The following is a 20,917-nucleotide window of genomic DNA, read 5'->3' as shown; positions in this document are numbered from 1 at the left end:
CAGTTTCTGACCTCCTCGGTCCCAATGAGATGGCGTTTCTTGGGCAATACCCGATCTGGGGGCTCTTTCACAGCTGGCTCGAAGGCTACGAGCTGGCACAGCTGCCAGCCCCCTTCCCACTCAGAAACAAAGCTCAGTGCCAAAGCCCCGAGCTCAGCGGCTTCTCCAGCTGCAGTCGCTCCTGTGTGGTACAGGCAGTGCCTGTGGTCTCGGGTAACTCCCGTCGATGGTTAAGGTTGTGGTTGAGCAAACCTTGGCTGTTCCTTGCAGGGACTGTCCCATCTCAGGCCCCTCTGCTGTTGCCACGGATGGCGGCTGCTTCCATAGGCCCTTTTTTTTGCTTGCTGCAGCATCTCACCCGCTGAACTCATGGATGCAGAAGCTGCTGAGAACGGGATGGAGCAGCCTGTTCACATCCCCAGTTTTTAACTGCAGTCAAGCACGCAGTGGCTGTGCAAGTGGAGTGGTGCTGCCCCGGTGCGGGGAGCGGCCGGAGGCTTAGTGCGGGCATCGGGCTAGGGTGGGTGAACACACACGAGGAGTGGTGACACGGCTGGATGAGGGACGCTCAGGGATCAGCCCAGGAGCAGAGGACTGACAATAAACATGTGTTGGTGACTGCCACGGCAGATCTCACTGCCCAGCAGCCAGACTGGTGAAACAGAAATCGATGCTTGGCTGCTGAGCTCCAGCAGTATTTCTGGAGGCACCCAAGGATCTCTCCTTGGCAAAGCCCAAACCAGCTTGCACAGGTTAACGCTGCTGTTCCAGTGACCCCTCCTGCTTTTCATTTGGCCGTTCGCCTGCTTTACTTTGGTAATTAGAGCTGGCAATCCCAGGTGTGGCATGATGGAAGGGACTGTCACAAAGATGCACTGGGAAGTGCTCCCATCCAGGGACTTCCCGGGTCAGTGGTTTATTGCAGAGCTGAGTAAAGCCGTAGATGTCTCTACACATCCATCAGGTGAGCTGCCAAGAACTTCTGCTCAGTGGCCGGAGGGGAAATTCTTCACCTTGGTTTTCCAGACAAGCCCCAGCTCTGGGAGCTGATGCCCTGCTGTTCTGTAGGACAGCATTGCATGAATCCTCCTAATTTCCAATAAAACCCCATCTTCCAGCGTTGTTGGTATAAAACCCACAGCTCTAGAAAAGGTGTTGAAAAAGGGGACCCAAGTAATTTTGGTTCCAGCTGTATTTTTGTGGGAAAGCCCATCAATACAGATGTTTCAATGATTTACTTCTCAAATCCCAGAGGAGCTATTTTTGCTGTGCAGATTCCTCTGAACTTTGAGCAGGATAAATGTAGCAGCCCTGCTACAGCATCCAAGTGGGACCAAAGCTAACCAGAGCTGGGGAGTAAGCTGCAATGTCATTGCCTTGGCAAAGCAAAGTACTAAAAAGACAAACAGTCCAGCTGGGAAGGGTAAATTAGGGTTAAGATAACCTTCCACTTGAATTGCACATTCTTATCTTTGTAGCATTTTAAAGGCAGAGGTGTCATCATGGTATTGCTCCTTTAAAGGGGTACATTCCCACATTTAAAAAATGAAAATACAGTGAAAACTACCCTATAAAATAAGGCACCTGTTAACTGTAAAAAATCTCCATCTTTTACCTAAATAAACCACATCTAATTAACCAGCAGAGCCTTCATATACCTCAGTAATGCTACAGAAGGGGCCCTGTTAAAGTGGGTTTGTGTTTATCTAACGCATTTACATTATATGCACGTATAATTAAAACGCTCCTAACTTCTGGATGAACCATCATCCATCTATGCATACGGCCCAGTGACTTTTCCTTGTGAATGAAAGCAGAGTCAGGTTTTAATTAGGATGTAATTTAATATCACCAGCTTCTCTGTCTTGTCAGCGGGAGCTGCGGTCTCTGGCAGGTGAAGGCAGGCTGGGGACAAACCCGCCCCGGTAATACCTGCCTTTCCTCCGTGGCTCTCGCTTTGGCCTAACTGCCTTCACCGCGTCCTGAAGCAGCGATACAGTTTTGTAACTGATTCCGTAGGATGGGTTAGAACACCTTCACCTGCGCTCGGAAGGATTTTGCGCAGCGGCTTTTCAACCCATTTAACTGCTTCGCCTGGCTAATGGAAGGAGCAACAGCAAGGGGGTCAGGAGGCAAATAACACCGCACTGCCGAGCAGCCCTCCTGCACACAGCCCACGATGAATTAGATTTGGAATCTAATTCCTACAGCATTTTCCATTATGAGCTTACCTCTGCTTAAAGGCTACTCTGCTGTACCTTGACTCAAAGCCACCTTAATTACCATGCTAATCACCCCAGCAGCTGTGACGCCAGAAGCCCTGCCCTTCCATGCACTGCTTTCTACAGAGAATGCAGTTATTTAAACGCTTGGGAAATGGGATGTATTAATTATTTTTTTTCCTTGCTTTCTCTGCCTCCCCTGCAGCCAGCAGCAAAGCGGTGCGTAGCTGCTGGGGCCAGGAAAGGAGAGAAGTGGAGGTGCCGGTGGGGCACAGACCTGCCCACTTCGCTGTTTGGGCACAGCAAACCTGTGCGCTTAAGTAGGACACGCTTGCAAAGCTCATCCAAACGCAGGTGGGAATTCACCCAAGGCATCCCGGATTTCTGCAGTGGTCCAAACAATGGCATCGAGCCACTTCAACTGACCGATGGCCCGGTGGTCTGTCTGTCTTTCTCACCTCCTTTAATTACGCCATAGGTAAGCCCCGCAGGCTTGGGCACAAGTTCCCGGGGCAGCACCCGGGAAGCGTTCCCGTTCCTGCCGTGACGGGCTCCCCTGCATCCCTGCAGCCTGCTGCCGAGGCTGGGCAGCTCGGCCACGCAGCTCCCCTCCGGCTGCCACCCCAACACCGGGGGCTGCATCCACGGAGAGGAGGTGTCCAGTTCTAGTTCAGCCAGGTTGGATTGTGGTGGTTTTTACCTGATCAGAGCACGGAAGCCGGAGAAGCTGATCAGTTATCCATGAATTGGGTGGAGGTTTTTTTTTTCATTTCGTATTGCCAAAGCTCACAGCCTCCTTTTATTTTGAAGGGTATGGTTTAATGTATTATTATCCAGGGCCTATGCTGAGAGAGGTCAGAGATTCTTTGGGTGCTATTTGCATGGGTTTGGGACTAGAAGGGTCCGTTAGCTGTGGTTACACACATTTTGGGAACTGCATCCGTGCCATTTTCCAGCTGCTGGAGTACTTGCCTGGGCTAAGGGCGGACAAGGGTCTCGTTTGGGTCTCCCTGTTTCCAGGTGGCCAAGCAGAAGGGGTGGGATGGCCCCAGAGGGGACGCATTGGTTGTTCCTGGGCTCGGGGTGGACCCTGATGCTGTGAGCTGCAGTTCAGTATGGGCTGAGCCCTCAGAGGGATGAATTTGATAAACGCCTGATCTGGGAACCTCAGCAACATGAAATCTGAGATACTGCTGCACTACTCAGCACCAAATTGCCTCGGCCATGTCCTGCGGTGTCCATAGGATTGGGCATGAATTTCCTGATGATGACACATTGGGATGGAAGCAGGTAAATTCTACCGTGGCCCTGCTGAAGTCCTCGGACACTCCAGGACATCTTTGACTTACCTTGAATTGGATGGTAAGTGTGTGATGGACGGGAGATTTTCTCCTCCACCTTCTGTGTTCCTGACCGGTAACTAAACTACTGGATTATCTCCCTGTAAATGTGCAAATGGTGTTGAAGCCTGTCGATACCATTGAAGTAATCTCTCATGAACAGCAACAAGTAACTGTGAAGCTGTGACCACTTTCTCCCCATGCTGCGAAGCTGCACTACACACACTGCATGTTGCACGTGGATTTTCATGCACTGGGGAATGGCATGGATTGAATTATATGTAGAAGCTGAGCTGTCACTCTACATTTTCTTGCTTGGTTTTTGCTTTCATATAATTCACCTCTTGCTGCAGAGTACACTGGGGGAAGATTTGCAATATGCTACAACCTAAGAAGCTGGAGTGTGAGAGAAGCAGCAATGGGAAAAATAATCCAACAGCACCTAACTTTGTTTAACTAAGTACCCAGTCAGCTTAGCAAAAATCACTCAAAAAGGGTCAGAAGTGCCAGCCCACTGGGCCCAGGGCTGCGTGCCCATGTAGCATGTAGGGATGGTGTAGATCCAGTCTGAAGGGTCTTGTGCAGAGGGACAGGCACACAACCATCGGGGAGAGGTGCTGCAACCCCCGCTCTGCTGAGCATTTCAGTTCCTACACCCTGCTGGCACCGTGGCTGAACTTCTTGCCTGCCATTTCCAAAAGAAAAAAAGTTGGGGGGCGGGGGGGCGGGGGGGGGGGGGGGAGGGGCTGTGGCACCATTTTCTCTCTGCTGTGCCTTTCACCGAGTTGTAATGTTGCATTTCGAGGACTCAAAACTTTTTTTTTTTTTTTTTTTTCCCAAGCCTGTGCTTATGGGCTGGTGTCTCTGCCTAATGAAACCTTCCCCACTGTGCCACCAGCCCCAACACAGCCTGGCCACCAGCCCCAGGCACGTGTGTCACTGGCCCTCCCGGGTTCATTAGCTGAAATGAGTTAGCACAAGGTGGGAATATTCTCGTAAAATTAGCTCATGCTGAAGCATTTGCAGGCTGGAGGCCTCTAGAGGGTGTCAGGTAATGAGTTTAAATTGTGGATGTATTTTCCTCTCTTCATGCAAGAAAGTCAATTCAAAAAAACTGGGATTTGCTTTGTGTTGGGTATCGGTAAGTGCTTCTCTTAAATATATTTCAAACCTAGAAATGACAGTGTTTCTGGGAACAAGGAATTAGGAGGCCTGTTGCCGTGCTGTGAGTGCGTCTGTGGGCTTTGCAGCACTCTCTAATCAGCAGCACCCGATGCAAACACAGCCACCCGTGTGCCCGTGCCTGAGGGGATGCAGTGTGAGCCCCTCGTTTCGTCTCCACAAAGTCACAGCCGAACTGTAGACAAAGCTTCATGCTGTACGCATATGCCGGTGGCAGTACACCATCCAAAGCAGGAATCTGGGGTAGGATTAATAAACTGAATTTTTACAGATTTATTCTGTATTAAATGTGTTGCACTTCCAAGCTCTGCCCACTGGAGCGATCATTTCTCAGAAGGTTTTGGGGTGCTCTGGTCTAACACCCACATGCTACCAAGTCAGGCTTTTCTGATTTCATGATGGTTTACTATTCTGTCAAATCGTATGTTTGCTGCAAATGAAATAAGAAGGAAGTCTTGGCCGTTGCAAATCATGGATCCAAAATGAGAGGTTGTTTCAAACGAGCAGTCACGCTCGAAATTTGAAACACGGAAATAATCCTTCCCCCACCCTTCTGCAACGCTAAATTCATTAATATGTGTGTTGCTCCTGGGTACTGGAGTGATGAATCTGGGTGGGCAAATGTGAGGAAACAAATAACCTTGTCTCTGGAGTGGGGTCTGGGTAGCAGGCGGTAAATAACGTCCAAAGTCACACACTGGCCATGAGATTAAAACAAAATACCAAATAGCTGCTCATCAATTGGGCAGTATCCATCCTGGGCGCTAAATGACACTGGGACCTGAAGCAGGAATAGTGCATACCATGGTAATTGCAACTTATAATATTCTTTTAATACCATTTCTGGCAGGAATGATGGATATTCACAATCTTGCTGGCACATTTGACTGCGGGCCAGGTCTAGCAAAGCCCAGTCTGCAGGGAAAGGACCCAGCTGTGGCCTGATGATGTGCCTGTCTCCTTTTTGGCCCAGGACGGAGCTCAACCTGGCTGCTCCCGTCCAGCTGGATGCTGCCAACCTGAAGCTGGGTAAGTGCCAGACCTGTCTGTGGACTGAAGATAGTCGTGGTGAGGAGATTTGGGGGATCCATCCCCTTTTTCCTTATTCTCTGAAAAACAAAACAGTTTCTCCTCCTTTTGCTTTCCCTTTCTGCTTTCAGCAGCTGCCTGGCTGCTGCGGTGCCAGGAGAAGAGCCAGACCTCCCTGAGTAATGTCCTGCCGTAGCTCTGGCAGCCCCCCCGGCCAAGTGTCAGGTCTCCTTGGATCCTCTTGGAGCAGATCCAAGCTACTGGCACCAGGACTATTGGCAGATTTTCTAGGGGGGAGGAGGAGGTTCAGGTGCACTCAAGGCATCAGGTCTCATCCTGGCCCCAGTTACTGACCAAAGATCCTCAACCCTGAGCGTATTAAAGCTCAGCTTTAAACCCAACCTAACTTTGCTTTAACAGCAGCCAGCTGATGAATCCCTGCCCTGAAACAAGAGCCATTTCACACCAAAATCAACTATCACCTTCACCCTGTGAGCCTTTGCAGACTCAGCAGTTAAAGTCTTCATTTTGTCCCATTCAGAAACCTGGCAGAAAGCCCAGCCATCGCGCTCAGACCCAGCCCTAGCCCTGCAGCCATCTCCAAAGCCTGTCTCTTCTCCTGCCCCACAAAGACGCCTTGCCCCTGCAGCATGCCAGCTCCGGCGCTTGGCAGGGTAGAGGAGGTCTTCTTTCCATCTCCTACCCTCACACTCCCCCAGAGTCAACATGGAGACCAAACCTGCCCCAGATCTGGGATGTAAGCCCAGCAAGCCATGCAGATCCCAGCAGGCGTCCGAGCCGGGGCTGTCCTTTCTCCAGCCCACGGCCGAGCTGTGAACGCTGCTGCTCTCGCTGCCATGGTCCCGGCACAGCTAATCGCGTTCCACTGGCCTGGCAACGTCACATCCAAATGTTTTTTTACACCTCATAAAATTCCAGGTACAAGCTGTCAGAACAGGCGACGTGTGGTTTATGTTGATAAATGCACACCGGCTTCTCCTGTCAAACTGCTGGGTGTTTTTGTGGGATTACACCTATAGCAGCTTTTGCTTCACAAATATACTTCGAGTTGCAGTGAAAGTACTGGTTCAATAAAGCACTTAAATGCACACTTTATCTTAAGCATGTTGGAGATTATATCCCTCTTTAGCAAAGCATTTAAGTATGTGCTTAATTTAAGGATTTAATTAAGGATTTTAATTGTAGACTTCAGTATGTGCTTACCTGCTTGGCTGAATATGGGTGAGATTACTACATGCTGAAGATTCCTACATAAAATAAATGACTAATTCTGTCTGAATGAAGATGCTCCATTATTCTCACACAATGCAGTTAAAATATAAATAGGAAAAAGGCAAGAGGCAGTTAACAGATTCCTCTAGCTGAAAGTAGCATCCACTACCAAATCTGAGTTGATTAAAATCTAATATTATTAGTTACAACCTCTAAAGTGGCATCACAGATCAATAGAAAGGGGCACCTTAAAAAGGAGCCTGCAGCTCATAAGCTCTAATTATGAAAAAGGAAGGATTCAGACATCCTCTCTCTCTCATTGGAGACAGGGACCTGAAAATGCAAACAGCCATCAAATAATGGGCTGTGGGGCCATTTCTCCAATCATTAGGGGTTTTTAAATGATTTCCTAAAGAGAGTTGTTGCAATTGCATCGCCAGCTTGTCTTTCGGGCCATTTCCATAACTTTTGAACTCTGTGATAAATTTCACCTAATTAAAAAAAAAAAAAAGATTCCAAAGATGCCAAACTCCAACAAATTTCATGCAAACAAGTGACTGGTTTTCTGTTTCTCCACTAGCGTTTGCTGTTACTGGAGAGCTCTCCCCATCCTGCTACTGGGACAGAGGTAGGACTGCTGCTGGCATTTGAAGCTGGATGGTCCCCACCTTGTTGTGAAACTGAAACTTTGCTCCTGCATTTCCTGCTCCACTGATGTCTTACAAGGCTGTGAAGCTCACAGGCTAACACGTGCCCAGAAGACAGACAGGTCTGCAACCTTACCTGAATTATTTGTTAGGATGTTTATTTTATGGCATGCCTGGAAAGTGCGTATGAGTTAAATACACAACAGTGACAGCACTCAGAAGTGCAGGAGTCACTGTGCTTTACTGCTAAAGGCAGCAAAATGCCCTTGTCATTTCTTTGCCTTTTTGTTTGCTCGGGTTTTTTGTCATTTCACTGTCCCTAGTTAAAGTTACATCGTCAGTGATGCGAGGGAAGTCGTGGTAGCTGTCTAGAGGTATTTGGAAGAGATAAACACATGCAAATATGAGAGGAAGAACTGAGCCTCAGGAGGGTTGGAGGAAATTAAGTAAAAGGAATGAGCCTAAATCCTAGCAATCTGAGAAAGATCATTTATCAGTGTCTGGTAGTACTCCTCACCACATCTCCTGAAACAGTGAGAGTTGTTACATCTGTATGCTGCCAGGTCCTGGGTGTAAAGAAGTAACTGGAATGGTCCAGTTCTTCCTCTTCTCTTTCGGTTTCGTTACCTTTCAAGGTGCAAATCTTCCATTTTTCCTATTTCATGGAATTCACCACCACCCTCAATTCTCACTACTTTCTTACCATCTAAAAACTGATTTCTCAAGCACTCCCCTCCTTCTGCCTGGACTTCTGCATCTGCAAAAGCATCTTTCTGATTTCTTCCAAGAGAAAAGGAACAATATGGGCGTATTGGGTCTGGCTGGGATGGAGTTAATTTTCCCCAGAGCAGCTCTCCTAGTGCTGTGCTGTGCCTTGGTAGCTACAGAGGTGTAGATAACAGACTGCTGTTTTGGCTGCTGCTGAGCAGTGCTGGCACACAGTCAAGGCTGTCTCTCCAAAATTCCTCCCTTATCCCCAGGAGCCAGTGGCACGACCTTGGCAGGGGACGTAGCCAGGACAGCTAATCCAGGCTGACCAAAGGGATATTCCACACCATATGATGGCTGCTCAGCAATAAAAGCCAAGAGAAAGGAGGAGGGCAGGGAGACATTCGTTAGTACATTTGTCTTCCAGAGCAACCGCTATGCGTACTGAAGCCCTCCATCCTGGGAAGTGGCTGGACATTACCTGCTGATGGGAAGCAGAGACTAAATCTTTTGGTTGCCTTTGCTTCTGTACGCAGCCGTCACTTGTACTTTATCAAACTGACTTTATCTTGACCCATGAGGTTTTTTCCACCTTGTTTTCTATCCCCTCCTGCTGAGGAGGGGAGTGACAGAGCAGCTTGGTGGGCACTGGGCATCCAGCCTCAGTCAACCCACCACACTCCTTTTTGGTGCCCAGCGTGGGGCAGGAGACAATGGCAGCGTTGTATTAACCGTGCTATAGCTATAGGAGTTATTAAGTGGCAAGCTTCTGTACGGGTCAGGGAGTTTATTGGCTGCACTGCTTATCTCTTTATTTTGCTGACATTGGGAACATGTTAGCACAAACAATGGCTCTGTGCTTTGCCCTGGCGTTGCTGGCCTTACTGTGCTGGGGGAGCTATCTCGTGGAGAGGATAAAGAGCCTGGATCCCCCACGAAGCAGCACTGCCCCTTCTCTGTGTCTGAAAAAGTGATCCAACTGCTGACTGTCCCCAAAATTCAGAAATGTCCTTGAGCCAACAATTTGCCTCCTCCCTTTTCATCTACTTCTTCCCCTGCCTCAAGGTTTTCACCCCCTCCCACCTTTGCCTCATTCCTTGCCATGCGAGCTCCCCTTTTCCACTTGCCCTTCTTGTCAGTACCGGTGAATTTCTGTTTTTCACAGCGCTGCTCCCAGCTGTGGGAGCACTGGGACGTCAGTCCCATCCATCCCTGCCCACCATCCGTGCACGCCCGGGGCTCCCCGCACCTCCCTGCCTTGGCTCCCATCTCGGCTCATCCTCTTGCCCAGTCCCACTGCACTTCCAGCCCCTTCTCACATCTTCTGGTTGGGCTCCTGGCTGTTCAGGGCGGCTAATCCAAGCCCCGCAAAAGACTTTTCTTCTGCAGCATCCCTAAAAATGTCTTTTCTACTTCATCTTGTTTCACTCCTGCTCTAGAGGCATCCCACTGTGTGCGGTATGACAGGACTGATGTCCATGATGCTGTAACTCTGCTCTCCTAAGCCTCTCTAATGTGCTGTGCATCCACCTCTGTGCTTAAGGACATGGAGGGGTTTTAGTGCCACATGGAATCCTCATATTGCAACAGCAATGTATTTTTGCTGGCAACAGCCAACAAATAAGCAAAGAAGTACGTTACCCATAGCTACTCCTTATGGGCAGAGGAAAAGATGGCTCTGGCTGTGCGAAGGTACCTGAGATGGAGAGCACAGCCTGCCATGGCTTTGTGTGCACAAAAAAGATTGTGGTGTGCTCTGGCCAAGTGGTCCTGCTGGAATGGGATGGCAGGGCTTCATGGTCAGCCCATAATTAGCTGCAGCAACATGCAGTGCAGCGGCTGAACGTGACACTTGGAAATGACTCAAGAATGGGAGACCAGATACTGGGTAAGAACTAATCTCATAAAAACTGGTGGGAAAGCGGAAACTTCTGTTCCTTTAGGCTGTAGTGGTATTCTTCAGGGGAAGCCTGTGTGTTTGCAAGAAAAGCTTAAATCCAGCTCTTCACTGGTGCTTTGCCTTTGCCCTTGCGCTTCCTTCCCTGCAGTGAGTGAGCCCAGTTCAGAGGAAGGGCCAGCATGCTGCCGTCCTGCACGCGGCTCAGGCAGCCCTCACCGAACCAGCTTTAGCCTCCACCAGTGCTGCCAGCTGCTGTGGAAGGGCATAAGTCTAAGTCACCACATGGTATTCTTAGGTCTGCCCTCAGGCTGCAAAAAGCTGAACAGTGAGTGCTAAAATCAAAGTCTTTTTGTATGATACCACAAGGTATCACAAGCCCTGATTGGGTTTTTCTTTTAAACTTTATATATTGAGCCATCTTAAAATGCAGAAGGGGAAGCAATTGTCATCCGGAGGGAGACTAGCAAGCAGATACACCTAGAGGGTACTGATTCAAGAACCTTTCCTGCAAACAACCCACCCAGCGAGATAACCCAGGCAGCCAAAATGACATTGCAGGCTCTTATTGATCCCTGTCTCTGGGGAACAGGAGGACTTAAACAAACACAAGTGAGTTTCTGTGGAATTTTGCATCTTGCATCTCTGCATTTCCTGCATGAAGCATAAGACACACTTGCCTATACCTGCACCTTTTTTTTCTTGACCATCAGAATCCATTTAGAGATCTTCTAGACTGCATGACTTTGCAAGATTAGGCTTCCAGCCTTTTATGAAAATAACAGTAGTGGTGGGTGGCTGTAAAGCTTCAGACAGCTAATCCTCTTGCAAAGAGAATAGTACTTCAGGGATGTGTTCTCTGGAGTGCAAGACATTTTATAGCTAGGTTGTGTGGCATAAGTGTCTCAAGAATGGTGGCTGTAAACTGGTAAGTGGGATGCGGGTATCAAGGAAAACAGGAAACACAGAGTCACACTGAGCGCTCAGTCGGCGCCGATGTCTGAAATGCAGCACAAGTTACTGCAGCAGCAAACAGCAATCACTTTGCCTATCAAAGTATCACCACTTCAGACAGTCACTCAGCATCCCTGAACAAACCTTCAGATGATAAACTGGAGCAAATAACCTGGGTAATGCTTGACATACCAACCTGCCTATCAGACGCCATGTGTTTCTTATCTTTTTGCATGTTGCACATCTTCTGCTTCTTTGAGAGGAGGGAAAAGAGAAACCTATGGCATTTAAAAAGGGGAAATGGAAAAGATGTCTTCAGATGTGCTACCAAAGCCACGATGACCAGTATCCTTCATGCCTTATACTGTGCAATACAGCGTGATCATGGAAACCCCTATTTGGAGTGCAGGGCTGTGATTGACATAACCCTGTTTCAATGTGCTACCAGTACAGACAGAAGAAAATCTCTGCCAGTTCTGAGCCGTATAAGGTACATGACCTGCAGACGAGTCAATCTAATTTTATTCTGTAGTGAGCACTGGTGCACCTGTATAATGAATAGCACATTATCACGCCCTTTGCTTTACTATCTCAATATAATATATTTAGTCTTCATAGCCTTCGGTACATCATGTTATTTATTCTTTCATCTAATGTATTTGGAGCAACTTGCTAGCAAGATGCAGCCCTATTTATCCTTCTACAGACAACAATTGCAGGAATAAATGTTAAACTAAAGGAAGAAATAAAAAAAATAGCAGCTCTATTCGTGCTATGGTGTGATGCATTTCTTGGCAGTCCCAGAGATTCAACAGTCTGGTATTTATCACAATGAAATGCAGAAATGTCTGATGATTACATGAAGAAAAATAAAGAGACTGAACATAAACTGCAGGCTGATAGATAAGGGCACATTTTTATGGCAGGCAGCTGCTAAAGCGGTGGTACATCAAGTCATCCTCATGCTGCAGCAGAGGAGGAGGGTGCACAGGACAGGGCAGCGAGGGGGGGCAGAGCTGAAACCAGTGATAAACAGGACAGTTTAATACCGAAGAGGAGAATTAGGCAGCCTGCTTAATCACATTATTTAACACCATGAGGATTATTTTTAAGGAATTTATCCCTCCTTCTTCTCCCATTGGATAACGCTGCAAAATGCTGGCTGTGGAGTCTATTTAAGATCTTTCTTTTTGAAACAAGCCACTGACATGCTGTGCAGTCACAGGAGTCTGTCTGGCAGCGCCCGGAGCTGCGTCAGAGATTTAGCATCAACATGAGTCCTTCCAGGACACAGTCTGCCCCTGGCTACGTGGTGGGTCCTGCCCTTGAGGCCCCCGCTGAGTTTGGCCCTGGCTCTGTTTGAAGGCTGGTTCTTGCCATGACCCCTCCACAACATGCCCTGATGCAATGGGGACAAGTTGCACTATTATAGACCTTCTCTATGAAGGGGCTTAACACCCTCAGGGGGTTTGGGGGCTAGAGTGGAGGAGAGTTTCTCTTTTGGAGGGTGGGAAGCTTCCGGTCTCTGTTGGGGTTATGATACCAGGATTATTGAAAAAAAGAGTTGAAGAGTAAGATTTATTACTGAATCTGAAAGGCTCAAGTTGCTCAGAGAGCTCCCGGTGCAAGTGAGACAGTCACTGTACAGCTTTGGTCAAGGTTGCTTAAAGTTAGGGTTAGGATCTGAGAACAGAAATGTACAAATCTCTGATCATTGCTAAGTCTGTAAAGTCTGCTAACCTACGGGAAACACACTGAGATGCAGGTTCATGTTGGTGACGGAGAGCAGCTGCTGTGTTGTCGAGCAAGGAGTGATCACCAGTTTCACTTTTGGGCTATGGTTACAAACCGGGTTAAGATTTCAGTTCAAAAAAGGAAATGTGCTGTCGCCTGGACTGTTTTGGACATCACACAGGCCACGTTCTTGGTTGAAGGATGAAGGATGAAGGAGGAGGATGACATTCATTATTCTGTACAGAGGGAGAGAAGCTCCTGGTTTTTAGCAGTTGCAGCCCAGTGGTGGAAGTCCTCCATTTCCCTGACACAAGCACAGAGCCAAGGTAACACATGATCCTTCTGTTTTGGCTTCATTTCATCCTTTTACAGTATGGCATATTGGATGCAAGATGCAAATGGATTGCACTCTAGAGCTGGCATTTCCTAAGGACAATTCAATAAAAAGATATGGACATGCTGCGTATGATACAGATCTTACATGCTTTGGGGGGTTAACATAGGTAGTAGCATGAGTCTCTGCCTGGCCACCTCTTCTGAGAGATGTTTTCCACATCCTCTGTGCCTCAAATAAAACTCCCAGCCTTTTGGGATCAATAATCTCCTCTTGTGCCGGTGAGGAGATTGCTGAGTTACCCCAGTAGCCTCCTAGGCTGGAGTGCAGACTCAACAGTGCCAAGGGCATCAGAAACAATTAAAGAAAAATGAGAATTGATTTGAAGAATGTAATAATCGCTCATCTAGCTGGGGAAAAAATATTTTATGACTGATGTATTAGAAAGAGTAACATTTACTCTCTGGTAAGTATTATGGCACCCACAGAATTAAGTCTGAAACCTCAAGGACTTGCACCGTAAATTATTTAATTCTAAAGAACAAGAAAACAATAATGTTGCAAATCAATCCAAGAGGCTAAAGGGGGCTAGAAGGGGGCAGAGGAAGCGTTTCTGATTCCAGTCTTGGCCCAAAGTAAGAAGCCAAGTATCTCCCTGGACCCCACACCTGCCTTTCCATAGCAATTCTGCTTCCCAGCATATCCTGCCCAGTTTTTGTAACCACTCTTACAGCCACTCTTGGAAATACACGGCTGTTCGCCCTTTGCAGTTCTCATGTGTCTTGTCCTACTGAGGCAGATGTGCTCACTGCAGGGTCAGCTTAAATGGGGATGGTGATGTCCAGGTACAGAGGATAGAAAACCAAAAATGAGTAACAAAACAAGGTGGTTTTCCAGGAGAAACTGAAAACTGCCATAGCCTGTAAGTCTCTCTCCTTGTGCTTTGGTGGCTGCCCTTGGACAAGCAGTTTTGTCACTCTGTGCTCAGCTTCTCGTGGCTCTAACAAGGGACAAGGAGCTTCATTGATCTTTGTAAAGCATTCAGTAAGCACCACATTTTTCTTTCATGTTCTGGATGCCCCTGCTACAGAACACATACATCAAACCCTGCCTGTAATGGAGTAATTAAACGGCACTGCTAAAGGGATGTCGTAGGATGGGACTGATTACAGCTCACCCAGAAATGTCTTCCCAAGTCCCAGGCCCTTCGACGTGATTCTCCCCTCCCCCCCCCCCCTTCTCTGAATTTTTTTCTGTATTAATTTCAGCCAGTCCTGGGATTATTTGAAAAAGGGCCTTGGGGGACTTGTTCAAAGGCACTGCCACCACGGACGACTTTGCTTTCTGAACTGAAGCATTTCACTCCTATCTGTCTGGACATATGAGCTGCTCAGCACTGCTTCATTAGGCAAGTTATTTTTAAATTCCCAGAAAGAGCAAAACATTGAGCAAGGAATTAGCATTTGCTGTTGAAACAGCTGCAAGACAGAATAGGCAGAAACCCACTCTGCGTCCCCCCTGCCAGCCCTGTGATTAACCAGACGGCAGTACCCAAAGTCACTGACACGCGCAGGCTGCACATGAGATATTAGAAATCACACCCGAAGACAAGGATTGGTGAGCGACTGTCAAAACTGTATTTTGGATATAAATAAGTGGGTGACCATCAACACTGACTAAGAAAATGTCTTTGAAAGATCTCTCTTATCTCCAACCCCATCCTGTGTTTCCCACATTCCCCCATTTTTCTCTTAAGGACTTTGGCACTTAAAAAACCTCCATTCTGGTTTCTCAACAGCAACGAATGAAAAGATAAAGCCTGCCCAGGCTCCTTGCTTCCCCTAAACAAAAAATAAAACCCAGTGGGCACCCCAATACTTTCAAAATGCCAAGGACAGCATTAAAGCTGACATTACTTGGTTGTATTCTTACTTTGTAACATGTTTAAGTTTCCCAGTGGCTAATATTGCTCTTACAGCACAGAGTTAAAGCAAAAGGCACGGCAAAAAAATGTCAGAGGAACAATTTGGTAGCTGTCTTTTTGCAAATGCTGATTGCCCTGCGGCTTGTGCTGCTCAGGGCAGCTATGGCTCACACTGATAATGTTATGTGGGTAAAAAAAAAGTATTGGAAAGCTGTAGCGCATTAGAGATACGGCTTAAACCTGACAAGGGAGGGGAGATGACTCAGAATGGCCTTTTCAACTAACTGGGAGCACATGTGTATCACAGCTAAGGCAGTGTGCAGCTGTTCGGCTACCTGCGCCTGCCTGCTTCACCTCTTCCCCTCACCCCTGCCTGCAGTCGTAATGTTTCTGTATTTATTCAGAAGAAATCTAGCAGGAGCTGTTCTAATAACCTGCTCCCAATTCCAGCCTAATGAAGGCTGCCGGATTCCTCTGAATTAATTCCTGTTCAAACTGGAGTGTTTCCTTTAGAAAAACAAAACAAACCTCATTAAGTATTTCCAGTGATTCTTAAGTGATGGGCACTCTGTCATAGTGGGTGGACTGTTTCAGTGGACAACTTTCCCCACTGCTAAAAATATACAGCAACATATTTTGACGTCCAGTTCCCAAACACTACTCTGCCAGATAAAGAACACTTTAGTGTTAAATTTGCCATGTGCTTTCCTAGAAACTGCATTTAAAATGAAATGCCCCTTAACCTTATATTTCTTAATAAACTGTGTTCCTTGCATGTTTTCTCATGAAGGTGTGTTTTCCAGCCCTCAGGGAAGTCTTCCTGGAGCCCACAACAGAGGTAATAAAACCTCCCTTGTCTTCCTTGGTGTCTCCCGTTTCGGTTCCACGGAAGCATTAGCTTCTCTTGGCAGAGTATCTCATTAGGAGCTCATGTTCAGCTGATTATCCCTCTTCTGAGCCACTGTTTTCCACGACTTTGTCACCCACCCTGTAGTACAGCTGCTGCTCTATTCTTAGGCTGATGATTTTACATCTGGTGGCACTGAAAAACATATTGTTCACTTAAGCCCAGCTCATTAAGTGATCCAGTTTAGGTTTGCTATCAGCGACCTGTTCCTAACTTCTCCGCACTTGCAGATCACCAGTAATGATTTTATGTTTTCCTGTAGGTCACTGATGACACACTAAGCAGTGTGGGGTCAAGAACCGATAGGAAGCAAGCTATACCTTCTTCAGTGATGCTTCTGCTTACCTATCAGTTAGTTTTCAGTCCAATTGATATTTGTCATTTTGACTTACACCGTTCCTCTTTCTCAATCAAAATATCATTGAAGAGATGATCGGATGTCTTACTACCTGAAGGTTTATTCTATCAGCACTAGTGCTTTAAACAATGACGTAAGGAAAGCGACCGATTAACTTGACAAAGCCTATTCTTCATAACGTTACAGTATCTTCTTGAAATGATTTATTAGCAAGGCCTCTTACCTACATCATTCTATTTTGCTTTGCATTGCTGTCAGCATGACAGACATACCACGTTTGCTCCAGTAAAGGCCATTCTTTCCCATCCCCAGATGGGTTCAACCTCTAACAGCCTTTTGCAGGGCCCTGCTTTATTGCAAAATGCAGTACCTCTGCCGCTTCGTCTGCAGGCAGGCTTGTGCTTGTTTGTGACCACTCCAACAGGACACAAGCATGAAGGAGTCAGATTTGAAAAGGGAAACTGCGGAGTCAGCATAATGAGAAGTGGTAGGCAGATCCTGGTTGTTGAACGGGCACAAATTAAACGTTTTGGAAACCTGTAAGCAACTTCCTTACAAAACTGTGCAACAACACTTCTCTGCAGCAGAGCTTTACCCAAACCTGCCAGTTGTTACTCTTGCTTAGGTATCCTTGACCACAAATGCCGAGTAGTACGTTCCATTAACTTTTGAGGAGACAAAGAGCCGCAGCAGATTTCACGTGGCCGTTGCAGGGCAGAGGCCAGGCCGGCTGCCCCCCCTGGTTTGCCGCCAACACTTCTGCTCACAGGGGTCTCCAAACCAGCCGCACTCGGTGGGGGCAGAGTCACTGTTGTTTTGCCCAGTGCTGTGGAACAAACCTTGGTATCTGTGATGTAAAATCCAGCGGCTCCACAGCTTCCAGCGCTACGTTTGGCACCCCCGTGTCTCTGGGCAGAGCTCAGAGACGTTCTCCAAACCCCAGACGTTTGTTTTGATGTTTCCAGCTCCTGCCTCTGAGAGCTGAGCACTGGTGTGTGGAAACACCAATGCCCAGGAGCTGTGTAACATCAAGGAGACTCGGTTTTCTGTCAGAACAGAGAAAAAAAGGAAAATCACTTCAGGTGTTTTTAACACTTAGAACTGAGAAAAAAAATCCCCTTTTTTAGAACTCTTCACCAATGCAGTATTGGGGCTGTCTTATTTAATTGCAGCATGTTACAGTTGTGCCATTTCTCAGCGTGTAACAATTGTTCTTGGGGGTTTTTTTGCTGCTCATTTTGAGGAGAGGCAATGGAACAAGGTTTACGAGACTGCTGTAGATCAATCCGCATAGGAAAAATCCTGATACAGAGCGATGAGGAGACTCAAAGAGCCAAAGTGTACTACGCTAAGTTTCCACCAGACATCTACAGGAGAAAGGTTCTTCTTATGTACCCAATACTAAGTAAGTGCCTTTCCTCATTATGTACAGCTAGATTCATCCGAACAGCAAGTGTGCTCAGTGTAAAGGCAAACTTCCAAATTTCGGGGGCTTGGATTAAGTTTTCTGCTTGGTTTAGGTGACATAGCAGGGAATTTATCGGGCTGTGCCAGAATACATACTAGTCAGCCTGCACCAGCACGAATGCGGAGCAAATCATTTGGGCATGCCTGCGTTTGTGAGAAAGGTAGAAACATTAAGACATGATACACATTTAATTTTTAAAGTTTTGCCATGAGAAAAGACTCAAACAGTATCTTTCTCATGCTATTAAAAGACATTTTTGGATTAATACTGTAATCCTAGAAGTAAATTACTTTAGTTAATACTACCAAAAAAAAAAAAATCTGGTAAATGTTGTAAGGAGTTTGTCAGGGTGAAGTAACTTTTCCAGTCGATGATTTAATTCTGGTTCTACACATAGAGCTCTTAATTGCTATTTTACTATTTTAGATGAGCTTTCTTGCCTCAGGGCTTTAATAAAATCCACCGACTTCAGTGCTTGAAACCTGGCAGAGTTGGCCGTTTCAGAGTAGAGATGAAGTTCCTTCAGCAGGAGACCAAAGTTTTCTACAATTAAGACATGCAGAGGTGATAGTTTTCCAGTGGGAAAGGACAATATCATCATTCGGCCACACCCCAGTGTTAACACGGATATTTTTGGATGGCCTAGGACAAGTTCTTCCACCAGGGAAAAGAGAAATAAAAATCTCGCTTTTTCCCCTTTTAGGTACTGGTAATACTGTCATTGAGGCTGTCAAAGTTCTTGTAGAACATGGCGTACAACCAAGTGTCATTATCCTGCTAAGCCTGTTCTCCACACCTCAGGGCAAGTTGAGGCACTTGCCGTCTCTCAAAAGGTGCCAAATCCATCATCCAGGAATTTCCAGAGATCGCCATTGTCCTGATTTCGGCTGGGATAGAGTTAATTTTCTTCTTGATAGCTGGTGCTGTGCTGTGTTTTAGATTTAGCGTGAGAATAATGTTAATAACACACTGATGGTTTTAGTTGTTGTTAGGTAATGTTTACACTAAGTCAAGGGCTTTTCAGCTTCTTAGGCCCTGCCAGCCAGAAGGCTGGATGGGCACAAGAAATTGGGAAGGGGACACGGCCAGGACAGCTGGCCTGAACTAGCCATAGGATACTCCATACCATAGAACATTATGTTGAGTGTATAAACCAGGGGGAGCTGGCCAGGGCCAGCCGATCGCTGCTCGGGGACTGGCTGGGCACCGGTCAGCGGGCGGTGAGCAATTGTATTGTGCGTTGGTTGTTGGGGTTTTTTTGCTCTGTTCCTTTGGATTTTATTCCTCTCCTCTTCTCTCTCCTTTTCATGACAATTGTTCTTATTCTTCTTTACTTATTTTATGTTATTTTATTTCAATTACTGAATTGTTTTTATCTCAACTCTCCAGTTTTACCTTTTTCCCAGTTCTCCTCCCCATCCCTCTGGAGAAGTGAGCAAGTGGCTGCCTGGTTCTTAGTTGCCGGCTGGGTTTAAACCACGACAACCACTTAACTACAGAATTTCATCCTGTTGCACCAACACACTTTGGACAGAAGTATTTTGGAACGGACTGACAGACTCGGAACAAACGAGTTTGACTGTATGATGTCACAAGAGGGGTTTTTTCTATGTTTTATTATTGTTGAGTTGGTTAAGGGCATATTTTAAAATCTTTTTTGGCCAGAGGGGGTAAATACCTGACTTAGATCAGTTCTGGTCAGTTACTGCCTGGACACTGGCTCAGGTACAGTAAGAAAGCACTCTGTCATGACGAAGTCAGGCATCTCAATGTTGGGGTTGTATAAATTGCTACACATTCTGCTTTAATTTATTTATTCTTCTATAGCCTGAATTTTTTGGGTGCAACTGGATTTACAGCACCTAACTAGATAGAGACTGACAGTAAACTTCATGAGAGAAATCCTTTGGGCCTTTTCCACAATGCATCATACAGACCTATCTTACAGACCGCACCAATGAAAGTGGAAATGAATGTTACCCCTTAAAGAGCTATTTGCAAGTTAAAAAAACCCTACCATACACTCAGCTGAATGCTTCATCTCCTTTGTTACGTGCAGCAGTGAGTACAGACAGCCTGAGGAATTTCTGTTTTCCAGTGCATTTACCTAGCATGTTGAACAGAACTTTACACATCTTGCACTTATCATATGCTTTGTATGAGACCTTCTTTCAGAAGCTAAGGGGAAAAGAAAGTCAATTTAAAAAGTAAATAGCAGCCAGGCTTTAAAACCGCAGGTAGCAGGGGGTGCAGGCAAAATTGCTGCTTTTACACTGCCCAGATCTCTAGTTAACAGCCTTTTTAAAGGCCAAAAATACTAATTGGAAAAACTGTGTGCTCCTTAGTAGGCCATCTGCAATTACGTTTGCGGCATCAGCTGCAATAATGCACCGAGCACAAAGATCTCAGCATCAGTATTTTGAGAAACACTGTTTCCCCGCAGGGATCTGACTGCTCATTTCCATGCTGCCTTGAAGAACCCAGACGCATAATGTCTTCAGCAAGCGCCCCATGGACACCGTGTTCCTGGACACCCACCTCTCGCTGCAGCTTTCTGTGCTCGGCTTTAATCACGGGATGCAGAGGAACCTGCCCAGCTATTCTGTGGCACGGGAACGCGGCACCAACAACACGAACGCCAGGCGCAGCATACGGATATCTCCTTTAAGTACGCAAAAGAGAACAAATGAAGCTTGTTCCGTCACTCAGACACACGTTTTCTCCACATTTGGTCCTGCCTCATTTTGACACAACTTCTGTATTTGTTTCAAGTTTCATCCTGAAGCTTTTAAAAACCTGATGCGTGAATATTGACCTGAAGCGGTTCTGAAGCCATCAAACTATTTACTGTTCTGACCTGGACAAGTGTTAGTTATAACCGAGTGAGGCTGAGCTGCTCGTAAGGAAAGGGAAAGACCAGCCATAACTCCTTACAGGAAAGGTTACTGAGTAAGAGTAAGTTCCTTGGAAACCTTCACAG

The 20,917-nt window shown here is 46.6% G+C and overlaps 1 protein-coding gene across 4 annotated transcripts; it reads left to right on the top strand.

Annotated features, from left to right (window-relative positions):
- The first annotated feature begins 12,998 nt into the window (after positions 1–12,998).
- Positions 12,999–20,111, top strand: LOC129737449 (uracil phosphoribosyltransferase homolog). 4 transcript variants are annotated; one of them, XR_008735320.1, is made up of 5 exons: positions 12,999–13,272; positions 14,549–14,897; positions 15,995–16,956; positions 17,713–17,874; positions 18,641–20,111. XR_008735320.1 is itself a non-coding variant. In XM_055727841.1 (5 exons), exons 1-5 carry the CDS (start codon positions 16,947–16,949, stop codon positions 19,490–19,492), a joined length of 378 nt encoding a protein of 125 aa, XP_055583816.1. In that variant the 5' UTR covers positions 16,859–16,946; the 3' UTR covers positions 19,493–20,111. The 4 variants fall into 4 exon arrangements, 1 of the variants encoding a protein (XP_055583816.1); XM_055727841.1 differs by lacking the exons at positions 12,999–13,272; positions 14,549–14,897 and having other exon boundaries at positions 16,859–16,956; positions 18,641–18,739; positions 18,771–18,808; positions 19,424–20,111; XR_008735321.1 differs by having other exon boundaries at positions 13,003–13,272; positions 15,995–17,874.
- Positions 20,112–20,917: the final 806 nt, after the last annotated feature.

This window comes from Falco cherrug, chromosome 15, assembly GCF_023634085.1.
Source record: "Falco cherrug isolate bFalChe1 chromosome 15, bFalChe1.pri, whole genome shotgun sequence".
NCBI lineage: Eukaryota > Metazoa > Chordata > Aves > Falconiformes > Falconidae > Falco > Falco cherrug.
The sequence above is the reverse complement of the archived record's forward strand: the minus strand, read 5'-3'. Positions and strand labels throughout refer to the sequence as shown.

Excerpts from the sequence above, each read along its gene's own strand:
- LOC129737449 (XM_055727841.1), top strand. Across the intron at positions 18,740-18,770 it reads CCTGTTCTCCACACCTCAGG|GTGCCAAATCCATCATCCAG; the intron begins GCAAGTTGAGGC and ends GTCTCTCAAAAG. Across the intron at positions 18,809-19,423 it reads AGGAATTTCCAGAGATCGCC|CACTTAACTACAGAATTTCA; the intron begins ATTGTCCTGATT and ends AACCACGACAAC.